The sequence below is a fragment of the Gekko japonicus genome, unplaced genomic scaffold, assembly GCF_001447785.1.
Source record: "Gekko japonicus isolate JY-2015 unplaced genomic scaffold, Gekko_japonicus_V1.1 scaffold16, whole genome shotgun sequence".
Taxonomy (NCBI): Eukaryota; Metazoa; Chordata; class Lepidosauria; order Squamata; family Gekkonidae; genus Gekko; species Gekko japonicus.
Window position 1 is genome coordinate 674564 of NW_015169777.1, and position 22261 is coordinate 696824.

Sequence of the window (22261 nt, forward strand, 5' to 3'; positions counted from 1 at the left end):
TAGGCAGAAGATCCATCCCCTTTTTCTCTGAGATGGCTGTGCCATGCCTGTACCAGCCTCTGTGCCATTCCAGAGCCCTTCAGCAGTTCTTCCAAATCATGACTTGTGGGGTCCACCTCCAGTACCACAATTACTGCAGCTTAGCACCCTATATGGCCATAAATCTGACTGGGCACACATTGGGGTCAAGGTGTTACATGCTAGCTTTGACCAGCACATTACAGCAGTAATGGGGGACGGTTGCTTTGCTTTTCCAACAAAAGACGAAACTATTATTTTTAAAAAATAAAGGTAATGTATTTTTACACAGATGCACAGCAACCACATTGTACAAAGGCAAAGCTAGTAATTAACAGACTTTGTTATCAGAGAAAACTCATCTCCAAATGTATTTAGAGCCCACTGAAATTGCACTGGCAACCAATGTCCCATGCAGATGCTTGCAGTTCACATTGTAGGACAAGGGACAAGTATTATTATTATTATTATTGTATGGCATTGTGTGTAGTATAGCCAGGAGATCCTAAGATTGTCTGGCAGCCAGAAGTTCTAACTCTTTTTTTAGCGTTATGCACCACTAGGTGGTGAGTTTTTAAGGCAAGAGACATTTCAGAGGTGGTTTGCCATTGCCTGTCTCTGCGTCACAACCCTGGTATTCCTTGGAGGTTCTCCTTCCAAATACTACCCAAGGCCGACCTTGCTCAGCTTCCAAGATCTGATGAGATTGGGCTAGCCTGGGCTATCCAGGTCAGGGCAAAAGACAATGAAAACAGCTAATGGCGGGGAAGCAAACCTGTGCAGGGAAAGGACAATGCTAAACATGAAGCAGAAAGGAAGCAAGCAAAATAATTAAAAGCTTCTGCCCGTGAATGAATCTTGACAACTCCACAGAGCAGTCTGTATTTGCCAGACAATCACATTTTCCTTCTGTTTTCTTTACAAATCACATCACTTATGAGAGAAGAGAACAAACTCCCCCAACAATAAGGCAACACAAAAAGTAGCATATTTTTTTAAAAAATCATACTTTGTACAAAAACATTTAAAACGGATCATCAAACACTGATGATCATCACTGATCATCAAACACTGAGCGTCACTGATGTGGTTCTGCTAGCCCACCACATTTCTTTGCATGTGGAATCCAAGATGTGGTGGGTATCAGGGGTCATTTCGTAGGTGTAGGCACTCATTAGCATAACTTATTTGCATATGCCACACCCCCTGACATCACCGGAAGTGTGTCAGAAGGCAACACCCACCACTCAGGCTCCACTGGACTGTTTTGGATTGCTAGCTATTGGGGGGGGGACGTGCAGATCTGTCCTCGCAGAGGAGAGAGAGCTTGTACCTGAATAAAACTTGGTCTTAAAGGTGTCACTGGACTGTTTTGGACCAGGGGGGGTGTTCTGCAGCTTACCTGGCTGCTTCTAGCTCTGACTGCGGGCTGCTGGGAGCAGGGGGTGGGGCTTGTTGCATGTGCCTGCCCCCTGGGCTCTTTACGGCTAGAGCTCCGTTCCTGTGCGCTCCTGCAGGAAATGACCCCTGGTGGGTATGATCCCTTTCAGAAGAGGGAGCTTGTAATGACATAGGTCCTCATGAGGTACTGGAGACTCTGTGGTCTCACTGTTGTGGTCTCACTTTAGCCCACTGATTGTTTGAATTCCAATTAATTGATTAAGCCATATGGATCAATTCAGTAGAAACAAATAAGTTATAGGTTTGATAAGGACGTAACTATGGTTCCACAGTGCAATTTCAGTGAGCAAGTGAGACCTTCATTAAAAAAAAAAAAGCAGCACCCTGGAGCATAGATGTCTATGCAAAATACCCATGACAGAACACAGCCACACACAACAAGATGATGCCGTTGATGTTGACCACACGCTTCCAGAAGGGGTCTTCAGATGTGTCGGTCAATTTCATCTGTAGGGCTGCCTCTTCCTCTTTACTCAGCTTTGGGCCTTTCTGATCATCCAAGCCACAAAACCAATTGAATGCCCTCCTGAAACAGCTCACCTGTCTGTCAGAGACTGCAACAGAGAGATCTTGCATTAGACCAAAAATGTGGAACCTGAAAGAGGTGCCCACCCATCCAAGCATCAAAAGCACCTTGTTACCCATCATTCTGTATGGGATACAGGTGGGGGGGGGGTGGAGAAAGGTGCCGTTTGCATCACCAGTGTTCCCTCTAAGCTGAGTTAGTGTGAGCTAGCTCACAGTTTTTTAGCCTCTGGCTCACGTTTTTGTCTTGGCTCAGGAAGGATAGCTCCAGAGTAAACTAATTTATGCAGTAGCCAAATGGCTCGCTCACAGCTTTAATGCCAGTAGCTCACAAAGTAGAATTTTTGCTCACAAGACTCCACAGCTTAGAGGGAGCATTGCACATCACTCCTTTTTTTAGGTCATTGTGAGAGTCAGTACAAAACTTGCATTGGTTTTATAACAGCTGAATGCCATGGCTTCCCCCCAAGAATCCTGGGAGTTAAATTTGGTGAGGGTGCTGAAAATTCTCTGCTTAAGATCTGTAGTCTCCTTTACAAAATGATGGTTATGGGATTTTGGTGTGGAGTGGGGAATGACAGTTAAACTAGTTCAAGACTGTTGTGAGCCTGTATCGTAGTGGTTAAGAATGTCAGACTAGTGACTGGGAGACCTGGGTTCAAATCCCCACACATGCCATGGAAGCTTGCTGGTTGACCTTGGGCCAGTCACACTCTCTCAGCCTAACCAGCCTCACAGGGTTGTTGTGAGGATAAAATGGAAGAGAGGAGAATGTTGTAAATTGCCTTGGGCCCCCATTGGGGGAAAGGTGGGGAACAAATGAAATACATAAATAAATAAAACATGGGGTCCCTAGATATGAGATTAAGCTGCATATTACGTGGGTTGGATCTCCCAGTGTTTTGATTTTCACTTCAAAGCCATGGGATATGATGGGGTGGTTGGGAGTAGGAGAATAACTGCAGTGGACCATTGGTTACTGGAGTGGTTTTTTTTAAACCTGAGACATTTTAAGAATTCTTTAAACTTCTGCCAAAAATCCTGCAGATGTTTTATCTGAGCAGGTCCTAGGAAATTTGCTCCAAATATTTGCATTCAGAGTCAATGGGTGATCTCTAGCTGAGACCTGTTTTTGAATCCTGCCTATGTAGGAACCACCCCTGTGAAGTGAGCCACATCAGACCCTCCAGCCTCTTCAGCTGGCTTTTTTTCTCCATCACCATTTCCCGACCTCTTCCTCTGTGGCTTGTGGCAGCTGCTGGTATCCCTATCCTGGTCTGTACAATTCCCTGAACTACACAGGACAAATTATGGCCAGTTGGGGGTGGTCTGGCCAGACCCACATTTTCAGTAACACTTATTTAGTGCCAAATATTAAACCTGGAAGTACCAGTTTCATCGCCAAGGTCAGGCTCCTCGGGTTTCATCGTATCATCTACATCCAGATCAATGCGTTCCTCCGTCCTGTTGCGCAGGGTCCAGCAAAGACGATAGAGCTGCCATTGCATAAAACAAGAGCATAGAGGTGACCTTTGGGGGATGAGACCTGAGAGGATAATGGTCAGGAGTCCCAAGCACTGGAAGAACTTGAGAGATCAGCCCACTGTGCCTCGTAGGTCATGCACAAAAGCTCTGAAGCCAAAAAGGATGCTAAAATTTGCCTGCTCTGACCTTCTCTGTACCCAAAGATTAGCAATGGGCTAATAAGGGTCAATCGTTCATCATTTTGATCCTAGTATGTACACCAGACACTTCTGCTGCTGTTTGTCTTCACAACACTTCTGCAAAGTATGCCAGGCTAAGAGAGAATCAATCAGGGAAGCTTTATGCTTAAGCAAAGATTTGAATCTCTATCTCTATCCACACACATCCAGCCCTCCACCCAAGTGGGCTTCCATTACCTGTTAAGTTCAACAACGAAAGAGAAAGTATTGGGATTAGAGCTGAAGGTAGTCCCTTTTGCTCTGGGAGCTGAAAAGCAGAAGAGTGCCTTAGATCCCAAAAGGGAAGGAGGCTCTTGCTTTCCTTACGTCACACACTAAGGATTCAAAACAGGTCTTTGGGACTGATCCTCCATCAACTCAGGCTAGCATTGTGCTATACCGAATATATATTATTTCTTTAATGAAATGCATTTCACATATTGCCAGTACCTTGAGGAGCAAGGATGGGGTCAGGTGAGGAGCAAGAGAGACTCACTTACATGTACTTCATCAATGGGCTTGGTCAAGAGCGAGACAGTCAAAATGAGGATGAGCGAGATGACAAAAAGGATAATGGCGAAGTAGAGGTAGTGAACTTTACATATGATATCCGGGCAATTGCTGGGTTGCAAACAGCTGCCAGTTCCGTAGGCAAACTCGGTAATCATTCGAGAGAGACCAATCAACAGCCCAATAACCAGGCCCCAGAAGGCGCCCTGCGGAAGACACCAAATGGTAGTCAGAGCTTTAGCTGCTGTTTGTTTGTTGCCAAGCCTTCTCTTAAGCACTTTCTTCAGTCATGATTACTCGCGTCCTAGTCTGGTGAAGGCTTTTGGGTAGTGGGAAGCATTCCAATACTCAGCACTTGCATACTCCTGGCAGTCTAAAGTGGTACAGCCAATCACGTGAGACTGTATAATAAGCTGGGTGGGCAGCAAAGGCTCTTGACTAGAGTGTAGCCATGTAAAGGGCACGGTAAAATGGAATTAGCACACCACTCGCCACAGGTATGCAAGAACTGGATGCAAAGACCAGAAAGACTATTTTCCTTGAAATATGCCCAAAATTCTCCCTCCATATGCCTTCCTGGCTCATGCAGACACCTTGGTTCTAATACTGTGTCGACTAGTGATATTCCATTTCTCTGTCTAATGAGGGGCTTGCTGCAGTGGGATTTGCCTCTGTTCAAACCTCCTCCATTGATTCCTTGCCTCAGAAAAATTGTGTCGGCCCCAGCCACAGAGATGGGCCCAGGGCACCCACTATCCCACCACCACTCTGGACAATGACAAGGGAAAGGGAGTGACACATCCTCAGCATCCCTGTTTCCAAGGGAGCGTGCTCTAAAGGGCTCTATGGAGAGGGGGGAGCCAGAGGCTCAGCTGCCTTTATGACCCTGTCTTGGCTTTTCTCCCCCTCACCCCCCAATAACTTCAGCATGCTGCTTGTTTTCGCCAGTCTCTTGCTAGTCTCCCTGAAGCAGGAGGCTCGGGGGGGGGGGTTTCATCTGCCCTTCCTGGGGTTCCCGGAAGTGTTGCCATGGCACATCATGCTTACTTGTTCATTGACCCTCCTGCAGAAGATAGCCAGAAAGAAGACAGCTGCGATTGGCGGGCCCAGGTAGCTGGTGATGGACTGGATGTAGTCAAAGAGCTGCCCGCTTTGAGCTGACTGCACCACAGGGACCCAGGCAATGCTGACACCAATCAAAACTAAGATGAACAACCTGCAAATGCAATCGAAGCACTCATTGTAGTAAATACCCAACTGATGCCTCTCATTGGAAAATCCTAAAGAGGCAAGTTTAGGCCTCCCTTCTGCACAGGACCTTTTCTCTCTTATCATTTCCCACTCTCTGAACCAACACAGACACATGTTAAATACTCAGGTTCATATTGACCGCACCTCTAAGCATGTTTTTAAAATGCAAACATAGTAATGTATTTCAGTAACTAGAAAGACCCGTTCAGTAGCACAGCCAGTGTATGCTACCGTGCCTTTGTTTAGCAAGCAGCCATGTTATCCAAGAGGAAAATTGTTTAATGATTTAATTAAAGGAAATGTCTAGTGGATAACAGGAGCTTGGCATGGGGGCTATCAGAAAATGTACATGCAAAAACACATATTTCCACAAGGGGGCACTAGAGCATCACTAGTGTTCTGAATCAATTTCTCTTCGGACAAACTGATGTTAGTCGTCATCATTACCTGCCTACTATCATGAGCTCTCTTTCTGACGCTTGCTTTCGTAGTTTGGTGTAGATATCCATGGTGAACAGTGTGCTGGCGCTGTTGAAGATGGAGGTGAGGGAGCTCATCAGAGAGGCCAGCATGACAGACAGCATCAGGCCTCGTAAGCCTAAAACACAAGCAAGAGAAAGGAAGGAAGTAAAGAGCTGAGCCGTGGTCAATTAACATCTGAGGTTGCCAGCTCTGAGTTGGGAAATACCTGGAGATTTTAGAGGTGGAGCCTGAAGAGGACAGGGTTTGGGGCATAATGCCACAAAGTCCAACTTCCAAAGCGGCTGTTTCTCCAGGTGAACTAATCTATCACCGGAAGATCAGCTGTAATAGCAGGAGATCTCCAGCCACCATCTGGAGGTTGGCAACCCCAGAAACACCCCCAGCTGAAAAGTTTAACTGGGTAATGAAGACACAGCAGAGCTCGATTTATACACAAGCTACTTGAGCTACGGCACAGAGCCTCAGAATATGAGGGGCCTCTAATTTTTTGTAAGTCTATAATTATAGTGTGTGTGTGGGGGGGGGTAATGCTATGAGGCCTCTTAAACGTGCCCTACTTGAGGGCCTCAGCATGCCTTAGTCAGGCCCCGAGGCACAGGTCTGCCCAGTTACTTTGGTGTGGCTCCTCTGGGTTTAAATAAATACATTTTGCCCCCTCAAGTGGCTATGAAGTATCTGCAGCAAGGGTCAGGGCCTAGACAAAATTTACCAAACACAGGAAAAAGAGTGTATCCATTTGTGCAGGCAAGGTTTTCACTGTTATTTCTCTATTTTCTACAACCTTTGTTGTAAAAAAGAAAAAAGAAAACACAGTATCTTTCAGAGGTGGATATGCTCAGGGCAGGTTTTTTTTTATTTTCAACACTTTTTTATTTAAGTATTAAAAATGCATACAACTGTTAAAGTAAGATAAAACCACTTCAATTTTAACAAAAATTAGCTAGTACTAATAACAACATAATCTATACATCAATCATCAAGAACAAATATATAATCAACATTTAACTAAACTCAATATTGTACTGGATATCATTATATTTCGGAGAAGAAGATTCTTTAACAATAAAGGTTTTTTAAAGCTGCTTCTTGTCAGAATGGCATATGCTCAGAACAACTTGCCATTCAATTTTTTAAAAATAGCTTGGTTCTTATTAGGGAAGGATGTTTCAGACGAAAATGATGGCAATCCTATGCAGAGAGATGGCTCCAGGAATACTGAACGGATGATAGGAATATTTGCCATCCAACCAACCATATTCCCTGTCACTGGATGTGGTTATTTATTAATTTGTTTCTTTGTTATATGCATCTGTTCCATCTATAAACCATCCACAAAACAGAATAACTCAGCAATCTCTTTGGCTGTCTGTTGGCCAGATGCAAAATGGGCCCCATGGAAGAACCGCTGGGCTAGCAGAAGAAACTGCGTGCCTGTCTTTGGCTGGAGTCACTTCATGATGTTTGCAGCTAATTTTGCCTGCCCATTTTGCTGACGCAGCTGTGCTTAGAAAGAGCTGCATTTCAAATGGTTTTAGTGGGGTCCCACAAGAGGCAAATGTTGTCTGTCTAAAAAGACTGTGTGTGTGTGGGGTAGCAGGGCAACCTGTGAGCAGCACAGAATCTGACATGTGTTTGGGAACTTGCCTTCCTGAGAATCTTACTTTTCAGCAAAGGCATTATTCCAATGTAGGTAGGCAAGGCTTGCTAAGAACTTGGTCAAGAATCAAAAAGTGGCCCTCATCTCGATAGCCCAGGCAAACTCGATCTCGCCAGATCTTGGAAGCTAAGCAGGGCTGACCCTGTCAAGTATTTGGATGGGAGACCTCCTGAGAATGCCAGGGCCGGGAGGGCAGAGACAGGCGATCAAGCCATTTCTCCGAATGTCCTCTGTGCCCAGTAGGAGTTGCCAGAGGTCACCATGACTTCCTGGCACGGGCACGCACACACACACAAAAATACCAAACAATAATCATTTTTTAAAAAGAATCCAAAAGTGTGTCAGAGGAATTCAGCACCTTCACAGCTCCCTATCACCCTCACAACAACCTCTGTTCCCCAACACACATGAGCTTTATTGTTATTCTCAAGTCTCTTATCTGTAGGGGCCCACTTCAAGTTTCAGTGGAGGGCAGACAACAGGGTGAAGTCAGTTTTACAGCTAGGATTGCCAGCTCCGGGTTGGGGAATACCTGGAGATTTGGGGAGTGGGGATCCCCCACCTTTGCAGGCTCTTGCCCACCACCGTACTGCCGGACAGTGGGAGGAAATTCTCCCACCCACCCCCCGTCCCCAACAGCGATGCCACGCATGATGTGCTGACGTCACTTGGAAGTGACGTCAGTAGGTCAGTGATGTCAGGGCGGGCAACGCTCTGCTTTTTGGGTAAAACTCTATGGGTTGATGCTGTTTATACCATAGAGTTTGCCCAAAGCAGAGCGTCGCCCCGAACGTCACCAACATACCAACGTCACTTCTGGTTGACGTCAGTGCATCGCGCAACGTCCCTGCCCACCCCTGGAATGCCCCCCAACCCCCCCCCTGTGGCAGGGAAGGGACCTGGCAACTTTAGGAGATCTCCAGCCACCACCTGGAGGCTGGCAACCCTATTTATGGCTCCTCCTCAATGCAAAACAAGCCAGGCATCCACAATCGTGGGAGCCTTTTTTACTTGCAGCTGTCTTCATTCCCAGCAAACTTTGGTTCTGCTAGATTTTCCTGATATTTCTAGGCCCATGTTTACTCCTACTACTCCAAAAAGCCAGTCTACTGTCCCAACAATGCAGCTGTAGCCAGAGTCTCACCATTTGGCATAAGCTTCACCACCAGTGTTGGATAAGCAATGTTTGAACAGCCAACTTCTGTATCACAAACCTCCTTGCATATCTCGGGCACGACGCAAGCCACCTGATCTGAAGGGAAGAGAAAGGAGGACTCAGTTACCAACAGGTTGGTCCAATGTGCTTTGCACAGCCCAAGAGATGCACTGCAATGTTGCAGGGGACCCTGAAGGGGTCTTTGTGGAAGCAAAGCCCCAGCCTCCCAGTTCCTCCCCTCCTAAAGTTGATTGTGGAGAAAGACAAGCAACTAGCATAGCCAAGGGAGAGCCGGGGCTCACCTGTGTACAAAATCCGACTGATCATCCCCGGCATCACCATCAGGAACATGGGGAGCAGTTTCATGTAGCCACACATGATGCAGCCGGCTTTGACATGGGACATGTTCTTGCCTGAGAGGCATCGCTGGACAATGACCTGGCAGAGAGATGGACAAAGGGAAGTGAGGGGCAGCAAGGACAGTCTCCAAGCAGCTAACTCTGGAGCAGGCCCCTTGGAGTCAGCGAGGTAAAAAAAAGGCAGGAATGAGACATCTCTTACAACCAGGGGTCGTTTCGTAGAAAAAGAACTCATTAGCATAACTCATTAGCATATGCCACACCTCCTGACATCATGAGGCCTGGTGGTGGACCTGCAAGGCCGGCGGGAGTGCAAGGAAGCCCCGCCAAGGCCCTCCCTGGCCCCAGGCAGGCATGGGTGGGGAGAGGCAGGGAGGAAGCAACTTACCCTCCCTCTTCTCCTGCCTCCTCCTGGCTGAATGAGGGCCGGAAACGGGGCGGCCGGAAGCAGGGGCGGGGGCTTCATTGTGTGCCCCGCCCCCTGGACCTCACCCGGGGGGACTGCGTTCCCCCGCGTTCCCCCCCGAAATGACCCCTGCCTACAACTAAGAAAACGGGCGTCCCTGAAGGCAAAGCCAATAAGGGGTAATATTACCCCAACACAGTGCGCCTATCTTCTTTGGGGGAACTGACAAAAACATATACCACACATTTTTTAAAATATTTTTTCTTTGCCAGGGAGACCCATTGCATCAAGGAGCCTATTTTGGAACTCTTGTCAAAATATGTCGGCCTTTGTCGCGCTCACGCTGTCCCATGCACCAGGCTTTACAGATTCATCAGTTGCATGTCTTTTGGTCATGTTGGATGTGACATCTGTGCTACACTTTGGCTATCACAGAAAAAAAATCTTGGATAAGAAAAGAAAAAAATATTGGCGTACTTTCTGGCATAATGGCCAGTGATGGCTTCCTGAAGAAACCGAACACTTGCTCATTAATAAGAGAGTATACTAGCAATTAAAGAGTCACCCACAGTCCCTGAAACAGATCTGGTGATACATTAAGGATACGTTTTGACTTCAGAGCAGTTCTGTCACTGTGCTGCCAGTTTGCCATATTTGATTTGCCTCTACAGAGGCTGAGGAAGCAAGACAACCAAGGAGATCTCAGCTTCCTCCCTTCAGCCAATGCTGCTAGTGCGTGGTCTCTTCCCTTTGGGCAAGCCAGAGACTCTAGACATGTCACTGATGGCTCCTTGAGTTCTATATGTATACAGACAGCTTATCTCACCAAGGTTCAAACAGTTATACCAATCACATGATGCGGGTTCCTCTGAAGAATGCTCAGCAAAACATAAGAACATAAGAGACGCCAATGTTGGATCAGGCCAAAGGCCCATCCAGTCCAACACTCTGTGTCACACAGTGGCCAGAAATACCAGTGCCATCAGGAGGTCCAGCATTGGGGCCAGGACATTAGAAGCCCTCCCACTGTTGACCCCCCCTAAGCACCAAGAAACAGCATCACTTGCCCCAGAGCCCCTATCTATATCTTGTGGCTAATATCCACTGACGGACCTCTGCTCCATATGCTTATCTAATTCCCTTTTGAAGCCGTCCATGCTTGTAGCCGCCACCACTTCCTGTGGCAGTGAAAACACACTGGGCATTTTCTATTGATTTACAATAGCACACCTTCCTTCATTTTGCCCATGGTATCCTTCCTAGTTCAGTAGACTGGGGGCAGGAACTTGATCCCACACAGAATTTTCTGGGCAAGGCTTTTTAACTAGTTCAGGTCTTGGGTCCCCCTGTTCACCAGGAACAGCATCTGGTAGAGATCAGTGGGCTGCAGTGGTCAACAGTGGGAGGGCTTCTAATGTCCTGGCCCCACTGGTGGACCTCCTGATGGCACTTGGTATTTCTGGCCACTGTGTGACACAGAGTGTCGGACTGGATGGGCCTTTGGCCTGATCCAACATTGGCGTCTCTTATGTTCTTCTGTTCTTATGCAGTGGGGTGGAGCAAAGTGCCATTCTGCTGATGGAAAATTAAGCCTCAAGCAGTGCTGAGAAGAAATTTATTTCTAAGTAGTGATTTTGGTTTGGGGTATTTTTGCCTAGGCTCGCGTTATATAGCTGGGCTCACTGGACCGAGTCATGTGGAAGCTCCATGCTCTGCAGACTCCCCAGTATGGTGCAACTTCATGTTGGAGCCAGTTCTTTCCTAGTGGTACATACTGGGATCATCTCTGGAGACTGTGAAAAATAAACCAAGCATGAAGCACTGGGCCAGGTCTGCTGACTTCTTGCATCACTGTGATTCTCTTAAAAGGAACCTGGGCCCACTTTAAGCAATGATGTGCCTCCTGTGGGAGGTCTGCCTCAGGCTTTGAGACTTGCACTCCAAGTATCCCTGCCCCAGAGTATATTCTATCAGCTAGCAAGACCTTGTCTGAAATGTAAGACCTCAGCACTTACATTACAGGAGCATCGTTATACTAGAAGGTATTAGAGAAGAGAACATAAGAGAAGCCATATTGGATCAGGCCAATGGCCCATCCAGTGGCCAAAACCAGGTGCCATCAGGAGGTCCCAACAGCAAGCCCTCCAGGAGCCCTCCCACTGTGCCCCCCCCAAGCACCAAGAATACAGAGTATCACTGCCCTGAACATAGCATTCCATCTATATCCTGTGGCTTCAGTGCAGACTGAAGGCATCAGGCCAGTGCGGTTCATGACCCAGGAACTGAACACTGACAATCCAGCATCACACTAAAATCAGGGGCCAGGCCTCTCAGACTGCGTCAGTGTCACTAGTCTTTACACTACCTGGTCTGTGCACCAGTACCACAAAGCCAGGATGGACAAGCCGAAGATGAGTCCTGGCCATGGCATGTCACCAGTGATGGGGTCCCGGAAGATCTGGAAGGAATCTGGTCGGGGAGTGTAGCACTTCTCGGGAACAGTCTCATTTCCGATCATTATCTCAGATGGTATGGCATTCATGTATTTGTCCACGAAACCCTCATATCCTCCTACTTCATTAAATGCTGCAAAAGATAATGCAATCTTTTAGGGCAAGACAAAGATTAGAGGAAACCCAAGAATGCGCGTGTGCACACACACACCAGGGAACAGTTGTGCTGATGGTATGATTGTACAACCTTAAAACCCAAAAGGGTTGTAAAATTACCCTCTTATGTCAGCATAAGAACTGACAATGGCAGTTATAACAACACTCATCCTGGGGATTTTGTTCGGATGTGTGAGCAATTTCCTTTCCTGATTCTAATGAAAGAATTTGCATGTTTACCTGTGCATGCTAATTTCCTAGTTAGTTACCTTAGGAACCACTAGAGTAGTGTGCATGTATCTTCCAACAGAGTCTAGGTGACAGTATGCATAATGAATAGGTATTGGGATTGTCTATTGGCTAATCAATAGATCTGAGGATGTCCCAGGGGTGGAGGCTTAGAAAGTTTTACTGCCTTTTGTTCTAACTCTTGCCTGGGGCACAGACACAAGGTAAATGTTAAAGAGACAAGATATAGATTAGAGAAGCTAGACAGGATGTTTATTGTTTTAAACTCCCAGTTCCTTTTCCCCATAAGTAATTCGTAAATTTTAGTTTTTAAAGGTAATACACATGTGTGCTGCGTCTTTCTTTTGCTCTGCTACCTTAGATAGCCCAACAAATTTTTATCCTGCATATTGTTGCTGGATATCTCTGTTCTGATTGGTGGCTGAATAGTTTTGCTTTTGTGTTTGTAAGTTATAATTTCATTGTATTTTATTATTGCTTGTAATTGCTTCCCTACCAAGCTGCCTTTGTAGTTTTTTGTTTGTGTTTTTACTCAAAGGAGGGTTTTAAATTAATAGAATCAACTGCCCAGATCACTGGTCCCATTGAACATATTGATCCGTTTTCTGGCTGCCCCCCCCCCCCGCATTTCCATTGAATTTTCAGAATCTCCATGCAAGAGTAAAATCATAAGTCTGCCACTGAGGACGTCTCAGCTTTTACTGAACAACTGACATTGCTAATCTTCACAACCATAAGAAAAAGCTTGGGGATACATGGGCTATATTGTAACCTTTTTGTATTACTTGTCAGTAATTCCTGTCTGAATCTGTGGGCTTTTTAATTGGTATTTTCTCAGCTTCACAAGTCAGCAAGGTATAAGTGGCTTGTCAAGGCCAGATGGGCCATGTCCAGGTAGAGGGCCATGTTCCAGGCTAAACTGAGTTGGTAGAAAGCATTAACTTGGAAAGTGCCTGCCCACTGCCTGGCTCTACACCTCCCTTGCTGAAACACTAGCACAGGGGTAGCCAAACTTGCTTAACAGAAGAGCCACGTAGAATAAACGTCAGATGTTTGAGAGCCGCAAGACATGAACAAATATCACACACATGTTTTTATTGGAAAATATGCAAATTTGCTCTTTATTAACATTAAATGAGACTGCCAAAAATAAAAACAAAAGGAGTAAAAACAGATATTGATAATGACATTTATTTGTCCAATTATATTTGTTTGCTAATTATATTTATTTGTCTAAGAAAAAGAGAGAGAGAGGCAGAAAGAACGAATGAAAGAGGTGGAAAGAGAGAGTGAGAAAGAAACAAAAGAAAGCAAATAGAAGGAGGAGGAGGAGATTGGATTTCTACCCCACCCTTCACTACCTGAAGGAGTCTCAGAGTGGCTAACAATCCCTTTCCGTCCCCATAACAGACACCCTGTGAGGTAGGTGGGGCTGAGAGAGCTCTCTAGAGAACTGCCCTTGAGAAAACAGCTCTGAAAGAACTTACGATTGACCCAAAGTCACACCAGCAGCTGCACGTGGAGGAGTGGGGAATCAAACTCGGTTCTCCCAGATTAGAGTCTGTGTTCCTAACCACTACACCAAACTGGCTCTCGGGGGGGGGGGGAGTGGAGGTGGAAAGAAAGCAACTTGAACTTTAAATGCATCCTCTAAGCCTCTCTCCCTTGCCCCCACACCGGCTGGCTTGGCTTGGAGAAGGGATTTAAAGTGATAAATGCCTTCTCCAAGCTGGTTGTGGAGGGGGGGAGAACGCATTTAAAGTTGCTTTCTTTCTCTGCTCCCCCCCACCTCAAGCCTACCTGGGAGGGGAACACTTGCTGGGGAAGGGAAAACTGATCGGGGGGGGGGGCATGCCTCCCCTTCGCTTCCCCAGCCGCCCTGCCGGGTGCCGCACAATATGCGTGAAAGAGCCGCATGCGGCTCCCAAGTCACAGTTTGGCCACCCCTGCACTAGCATAATAACAAAACAGAGTTAAAACACACTGAGAACTTCATCATGTGGCCTGCAGGACTTGGGTTTGATGAAGGATTATTCAGGCTTACCATATGCTGTCAAGATGATAGACCCCACCAACATGATGAAGGTTTGCAATGTGTCCGTATAGATGACAGCCGCAAGTCCTCCTGAGGACAAAAAACACACACAAAGCCAATGGATGAGCCTGTATTCCAAATCCTCTGTGGGACCTTCCCCCAACCAGTGCCCCCTCTGGAAGCAGTGTATTTCCCCACTTAACAAGCCCACGGTTGCCCACAACACTCGACAAAATTCAGACAGGGAACAGTCAGAAGTGGCTGGCCAACTGAGATGCTTCCTTCCCACCCAAGTAAGGAAGCTGCAGCTTATGCTGCTTATTTTAAGGAACAGAAGGAGACTCACTTGCAGACATGGAGAACTCACCTGTGATCGTATACAGGGCTGTGATAGTAAGCAATATGACGATAGCCACATAAATATTTAGCCCCACGGCTATGTTAATAAATATTGCTCCAGAAAATATATCTGCCTGAAACACAGACAAAAGTGGCATGTTAAGCAAAATGCTAGCCTACACATCTGTAGAGCATGGCAGCAATACATCTGTGGCTATCTGGATTCACACATTCATGTAAGATGCAAAATAAAAATAAGCCTGTGACTCTCCCATGCATATTTACATAGGAGCAACCACACTGAATTCAGTGTGACTTGCTCCAGAGTAAATGCACCTTGGACTGTAATTGCCGCTGACCAGCATTGCCTACAAACCAGCCAGAGGTAAAACAAAGGGGGTCTTAGGACATATCCACCTCCTGCTTGTAGTGGAACTGGATCACCAGCTACAAACAGCCTCCAGAGCCACTGGACTGTAACATATCGATGTGTGGAAAAGGGGGTGGGGTGGGGTAAAGAATTAACATAGTTTGTGTAAATAGGACTGGTGAAATGTATGGGTGACTGACTTGCACATAAACAGATTGCCTGGCAGGCCAATTGAAAACAATCTCCATATCATGGAAAGTTTTATAGGAATTGCTTGGCTTGATCAGATCAAGGTTCATCTAGTCCAGCCTTTCAGTTCCAAGAGTGGCCAGCCCAGATGCTCCCAGGAAGCACATAAACCAAATGTAAAGAAGGATCACCTTCTCCTGAAACAGCTATCCCCGTTTTCTCCCCCAGCACCTAGAATTCACAGCTTCCCCATTCGTTTCGTGGTGCCATGTGGATGGTGCTCCATGTTAAGTAGCGCAGCAAATAGATTGGATTGTCTGCCAAAATGTCCTGGGCTGTTCCTGAGCTTTCTGGTTCTGTCATCCAGGACACACACACACACACTCACTCTCTCTCTCTCTCTCTCTCTCTCTTCGAATGTGCATTTGCATTTTTAAATCAGTTTTGTGCTGCTGTGACGCCATCTTTCTCTATGCTTGTTTGAGAGTTGTTTGGAGAAGATTCATTTAAAACGGTGCAGAGATGCAATGACAGTGGAGCCACCACGAGAGGGTGATAAACATATGTGGACAGGCAAAATGATGCTAGCACAGCTGAAGTGTGAAAACAATGTGAAAATGAAAGCAAATGTAGACAGTTTTTTTGAAATGGAGTCAGAAGGCTTGAACACCGGTGGGAAAGACAAATGCAGATATTCTCTCTCTCTCTCGTTGCCCTGCACGGCACTTAATGTGCTCTTATGGACTGTCTAAGTCCTAAGTGATAAAATGGACTGTGCAAACATGCTTAAGGGACTGTACTGCATGGTGACCCAATGTGATGCCAGTTGAGAATGCACACCTAAGAGAAGAAAGCCTTCCTTTGCGCTGCTGTTCCAGTTGGTTCTTCAAGGTTATCTGCCCTCTTGTCTGCTGTGAGATGGACCAGTTCCCTAGCTGCATGGAAGAGTCGAACGCCATGCCATGGCACAAGGACAAAGAGCTCCAAACGCCATGAGGAGCTCCCTCTGTCACACGCAGGCACCCCCCCCCCACATCTACCTGCAAGACTGCACGTAACTGAGAGGTTCTACACACGGTTGCTTGGAAACTAATCTCTCGCCCATCAACAGGCTTGGCTAAGCCCATCAAGAAACAATAGCTCTAGCCGGGTGACTCATACCCTCTTCATCCAGGTGCCACTCTCCAGTCTAAGTTACTAGCTCTCAATATTGACCACTCCCTTATTCCCCTCCCCTTGTTCCCTGTACCTAATAGTGTGTGTGTTTTGGGACAGAGTATTAGGAGGTGAGCCGTGTGATAAGCTTAGGCCACCCCCAAGGGACATGTGACTAGGACATGTGGCCAGCCTGGCCCAACCCCCCAGGCCCCCCTCTTAAAGGGACACCCAGCCATGTGGTTGTTCTCTCTCTACACCCCCTCTATGACCTCTATATTCGCTCTTATCTTTGCCTACCTTGCCATCCACCCTACCCAAAGGCTCTTGGACTGCAGCCAAAGTCTTTCCACGTGTGTCTGCCAGTTCAGTCACATGATTCCCATTTCCTTAGCTTAAATCCACATTTTCTTATAGTTCCCTTATTTTTCCATTTGGAAGCTTCATCTCTTCGGACAGGTGCCCACCAACGATATCCCGCTAATGCGAATGTGCTATCAATCTCTCTCTATTTTTCCTAGAAGCTGTGTAATTGTGTGTGCGTATGTGTATTGTCTGAATGTGAAATTTCATCAGTAAAAGACATCATTTTTATACTGACTCCAGTCTCCGTGTCTGTTACTGGTACCTCCTGAAAGAAGCAAGACCTCTGTATATACTGGTGTGATCCCTTATTGCCTATTGCCATCTCCCTTATAAATAAAAGCCGAATGGTAGTGGCACTTCTCTAGAACATTCCACACGCTCCAAAATCAGTTCGCTCTCTGATCTGTCTATCAGAGGGTCTCCCTATTCACTGGCCGCTTTGCCTGAGTCCTGCCTCCAACATTCTAAACATTTTGCAGTTCCTCTCCCCCCCATAGCCAGTCAGAACACGGAGGTTATTTGCATATGCAGCCTCATTGGCCTCTGCCTCGGAACACAGAGGTCATTTGCATATGTGACTTGATTGGCTTTTGCCTCTAACATTCTAAACAGTTTGCTCTTCTGAGGTAAAATGTGTCCAATCTCCAGGTGAGGGCTGGAGATTACTCAGAATTACAACTGCTTTCCAGATGGCAGAGATCAGTTCCCCTGGAGAAAATGGTGGGCTCTGTATCCTTATATGCTGCTGAGGTGGCCCCCATATGACAGCCAATGTGACGTAGCAGTCAGGGCTTCAGAGTACGGGAGAGGCTGCAGGTGTGTGTGGGGTGGAAAGCTGAAGAGTGAGGGGAAAATAAAGGTTGGCTGGGCAGGAGATAGGGTTGCCAACTCCAGGTGGGAAATTCCTGGAGATCTGAGGGATGGAGCCTGGAGAGGGTGAGGTTTCAGGAGGCGTGGGACCTCAGACAGGTACAGAGCCATAGACTCCACCCTCCAAACCCACTATTCCCTTCTGGGGAACAATTGTTGCCAATCTCCAGGTGAGGGCTGGAGATCACTCAAAATTACAACTGTTCTTTAGGTAGCAGAGATCAGTTTCTCTGGAGAAAATCGTGGATTCAGTGTCATTATACCCCGTTGAGGTCGCCACAGCAAATTGACACTGAGTGTCCAAGGCCAGGGCACCCGCCCAGAGCCTCTTTCTGGATGCCGTTGTATTTATTTCCACAATGGGCCTTTTTCCTAGTTGTATAATATCAGAGCAATCAGGCTAACACTGTCTCTGGATCTAAGACCAAGCTCCTGTCCTTTCACCTTGCACGTGGCACCACAAGAAAACAGGCTCGGAGGCACTTTACTTCCTGAATGCCGATGATTTTTCCAATAAGCCTTCCCAGCCCTTCTCATCTAGGAGCTAGATCAATGGCTTGCATCTGATATGTTCATTAAGTACCTTTTATGGCCCTCTTTAAAGCCTTATCGTATCTCTTAATGGACTAAACTTTGTCTTGGGGAGGCATTGCCTGAGAAGCCATGTGCCAACAAACTAATGGCAAATCCCAAACAGGAGAAAAGCAAAGAACTGTTGATGCCAAACTACCAGAGAGGTGAGATCTGGGATGGATCTCCCAAGTGGCTTTTATTGATGAATAGCCGGTGTTAGGGTTCCCTATTCGAATCATGACTCTGGCAGGGTGGGGGAGAGAAGCTTCACCCTTTCTCTCTGTATCATTTTATTAACCTCAAGTGCTCCTCCTCTCACCCCCTCTGAGTGGCTATTGACCACTCTGGGGAAAATAAGGTTGCTTGAATTTTAAACTGTCTTTACATATTCCATTTTGGTAGCTGCACTGTGCCACAACTATCGTGGAAAGGTGAGAGATATAAGTTTTCAAAACAAACACACAGTTTGCAAAGCTAACAGCAGCTCTAGAGTGCAACACTGCAAGGGATTCTGTGATGCACAACTAGTGGTGTGGGGTAGCGAGATGTCTCTGACCTGATCTCACTTGCACTGCCTTGGAGTCAAGAAAACAGTCTGTTCCTACCACTCTCTCCCCAGGACATCAGTGGAGCGACTAGTTTGCACATAAGATGGGAGAATCCCACCTGGCCTCTCCAAGTAGTGAAGAGAAAATTATCCAGGAAGGGAAGCACACCGTTAAGAAGGGTCCCATTAGTGTTTAATTAGTAACCCTGATTGGGATCAGTTATTGCCAGCTTGGTGGAGACTGAGGGCAAAAGGCCAGGCCACTTAGGTTAATTTGTAGGATTATCTTTCAGCTCCCACTCAAAAGGGCAAAGAGTAGCCTTCAGAGCCAGCTGCCAGAAAGTAAATGGGCAGAGGCTGCCTGGGCTGCAAAGCTCCAGGTTTCTCAAGTGGTGAAAAGCAACAGCTTTGATAGCTGCAAGTGCTAGAATGAGTGTGTGTGTTTCAATGGGGCTCATGCAAGAAAGCTTTCTGATGGATTGTGCCTAAATTAAGTAGGGAGAGAGGAATTGCCCTTTGGATTTTGCACCTCAGGTAAACAGTATATTTTGGGCCAGTGGGGAAGGGGGACAGAATTAGAGCAGAAAGTCAAAGACTATCTACTGGAAAGGGTCACATTCATTTACAAATGCCGTGTGCTACAGAACTCTCTAACCTTTGCTTTCTCTGAATAATAATTGTACTAATAGGCTAGGATTTTGCTGTGGGCAATGCAATCCAGTTCATGATAGATTTCCAGCCTGAGCCTCTTCACATCAACAGCTGCCCATCTCCGTCCTGTACAATCTTTCAGAGCCATCAATGGGAGAGGGGGTCTGATCCCAAGTGGAGGGATGGGGGGGGATGGAATAAAACACGGGGAAAGGTTCCTTCCTCCCCATTCCCTGAACACTATTGGGTGGGGAAGTCAAGGAAGTGGACAAGCTTGACTCACAGAGATTTTGGTAAAGATGTAAAGGAGCAGAGAGAGGATTGAGAGGTAGATCTGTATCCGCTTCCCCCCAAACCGCTTCTTCAGATACTCCGGCATGGTCACCACCTGGAAAGAGAGGAACAGCACAGTATTTTGAGTAAGCAGAACAGAGAGATAGCAGGCAGGCAGCCACTTGCTGGGAGCAATGTGAATCTTGCAGATAAAGCACGGGCCATGTCCCCAGAAGGCCCAGGGTTTGAATCCCATCTCAGCTACTGAAGCCATTATCTGTTTTAAAAGGAAGTAATAAGGAAGGGGGATGTCTGGATGAATGGATGGGATGGCGCTTGGTGACAGCTACAAGAGCGCCTCAGGGTGTAAAGGGCTTCCTGATGCTTGCAGATAGAGGTGTCAGTAAGGGGGCGGAGAAGGCTCTCTTTGCAGATCTTGCAGCCAGGACTCTGCTTCCTCCTTTAGGCACCACCACTGAAGCAGGGGCATTTCCCCGATCTGCAAGCAGTGCAGGCTGAACTGGCTTCCAGGTGGCTGCTTTAAGTCCCAGCTGTTGTCAGCTGCCTTTGTTTGTCTTTTGCCATCAAGTCACTGCTGATTTATGGCAACCCCATAGAGTTTTCAAGGCAAGAGACTTCCAGAGGCGAGTTGCCATTGCCTGCCTCTCTCTGCATAGCAACCCTGGATTTCCTTGGTGGTCTCCCATCCATACACTACTCCCTCTGAAGTTGCCATTTCCTCCAAGGGAACTGATCTCCGTAGCCTAAAGATCTGTAATTCTGGGAAAACCCCAGATCCCACCTGGAGGTTGGTAACCATTCTGTTGCCACACCCCAGCTCAGGACAGAATGGCAGCCAGCCTGCCCTCTGATGTCTCCTGGAAGGGAGAGATAAGGGAGGGAGGGAGCCCTCGGGACAGGGAGGAGCTACCCCAGGGACCATCTCCAGCCATTGTCCCAAGAAGCAGCAGCAGCAGCATACAGGCTAGCCTGGCCATTCCAGCTCTCTGCTTTCCTGTTGGTCAGGAGCAGGAAGGGGGGAGCTGGGCTGGGTCAGCCTGCATAGCCCAGAGATGGGAAGCCTCAACATGCAGGGAGGGACTGCGGCTCAGTGGAAGAGCCTCTGCTTGGCATGCAGAAGGTCCCAGGTTCAATCCTTGGCATCTCCTGTTAAAAGGATCTGGCGGTAGATGATGTGAAACACCTCTGACTGAGACCCTGGAGAGCTGCTGCCAGTCTGAGCAAACAATACTGACCTTGATAGGCCAACGGTCTGATTCAGTATAAGCAGAGGTCATTTCGGGGGGGATTGCGAGGGATCGCAGTTCCCCCGGGTGAGGTACGGGGGGCGGGGCACATGACGAAGCCCCGCCCCCGCTTCTGGCCACCCCGCTTCCGGCCCTCATTCAGCCAGGAGGAGGCAGGAGAAGAGGGAGGGTAAGTTGCTTCCTCCCTGCCTCTCCCCACCCCTGCCTGCCTGGGGCCAGGGAGGGCCTTCGCGGGGCTTCCTTGCACTCCCGCCGGCCTTGCAGGTCTACCGCCGGGCCCCTCATGGGGCTCGGCAGTGGAGCTGCAAGGCCGGCGGTGGCGGCCGGGACCATTGGGGGCGGGGTGTGTGGCCTTATGACACAATTCCGGTGATGTCAGGGGGTGTGGCCTTATGACACACTTCCGGTGATGTCAGGGGGTGTGGCATATGCTAATGAGTTGTGCTAATGAGTTCCCCTCGCTCTTTTTCTACGAAACGACCCCTGAGTATAAGGCAGCTTCATGTTCCCTGCCAGCATTCCTGAGCGATGTGCCAGAGGCACTGGCAGCTCACAGTGTCTTTCCTCAGCTGAAACTGGCGAGCGAGCCAGCTATGCCCCTTCATCCAGCCACTGTTATCTCTGCCCTAATGCGGCTGATTTTGGAAAGTGCTTGGAAACTTTAGCTGGCACAAAATACAGCAGTCAGGAGCGTTAAGTGGTATGCACCGCCATGAACATATTGCCACCAGCATTGAAAAAGACCCCCCCTGACTTCCATTGTGTTTTCACATCAGTTCTGAATTATGGAGAACCACTAATAATCTAAATAACCTGGGACCACCTTCTCCCTCAAAAATATGCTAATCAAGCTGCCACCCTTGTTGGAAGCCCTTTCCATCCCCCTCGCCTCCAGAGGTGTGCAGCAGCAGGGGTTAGCAGAGAGAGGGCCTTTTTGGTGGTGGCACCCAGCCTTCCAAGCTCTTCCTCTGTGTGTCTGCATTGCACCTTCCTTGTTAACATATTAATTCTGGCAAAGGCTGTGCTGTTCTCTCATGATTCTCTTGACATTTAAGATCCTTGGCTCTGACTTCATTGTTGATTTTATTATGACCATAATCTTGTGACGGCTGCTGTAATGTGGCTTGGTGTTGTTGGTTTTATTTTTGCTTTGAGAGCTTTATGCCAAAAAGGAAGAGTATAAATTACCCAGGTGCATAACCACGAATGAATTGGTGCCGATGTCATTCAGCGTGATT

The 22261-nt window shown here is 47.4% G+C and overlaps 1 protein-coding gene across 6 annotated transcripts; it reads right to left on the reverse strand.

Moving 5' to 3' along the window:
• Positions 1 to 1504: 1504 nt before the first annotated feature.
• LOC107115088 (sodium/glucose cotransporter 1-like) lies at positions 1505 to 19870 on the reverse strand. Of its 6 annotated transcripts, XM_015416697.1 has the most exons (12): positions 19766 to 19870; positions 14790 to 14895; positions 14432 to 14512; positions 11895 to 12115; positions 9067 to 9202; positions 8753 to 8860; positions 5916 to 6066; positions 5265 to 5433; positions 4208 to 4423; positions 3395 to 3500; positions 2718 to 2720; positions 1505 to 2033 (listed from the first exon to the last, which is right to left on the reverse strand). In XM_015416697.1, exons 1-12 carry the CDS (start codon positions 19859 to 19861, stop codon positions 1819 to 1821), a joined length of 1608 nt encoding a protein of 535 aa, XP_015272183.1. In that variant the 5' UTR covers positions 19862 to 19870; the 3' UTR covers positions 1505 to 1818. The 6 variants fall into 6 exon arrangements, with proteins under 6 accessions (XP_015272183.1, XP_015272184.1, XP_015272179.1 ...); XM_015416698.1 differs by lacking the exon at positions 2718 to 2720 and having other exon boundaries at positions 1505 to 2023; positions 3418 to 3500; XM_015416693.1 differs by lacking the exon at positions 2718 to 2720 and having other exon boundaries at positions 1505 to 2048; positions 3407 to 3500.
• Between the last annotated feature and the right edge of the window lie 2391 nt (positions 19871 to 22261).

Coding starts and splice junctions, on each gene's coding strand:
- LOC107115088 (XM_015416694.1), bottom strand. CDS start 19,861: ATGCCGGAGTATCTGAAGAAGCGGTTTGGGGGGAAGCGGATACAGATC. Junction 14,896..19,765: donor ACATCTTTACCAAAATCTCT/GTGAGTCAAGCT, acceptor TCTGTGTTTCAG/GCAGATATATTTTCTGGAGC. Junction 2,049..3,394: donor TGACCTTGGCGATGAAACTG/GTACTTCCAGGT, acceptor GTCTAATGCAAG/ATCTCTCTGTTGCAGTCTCT.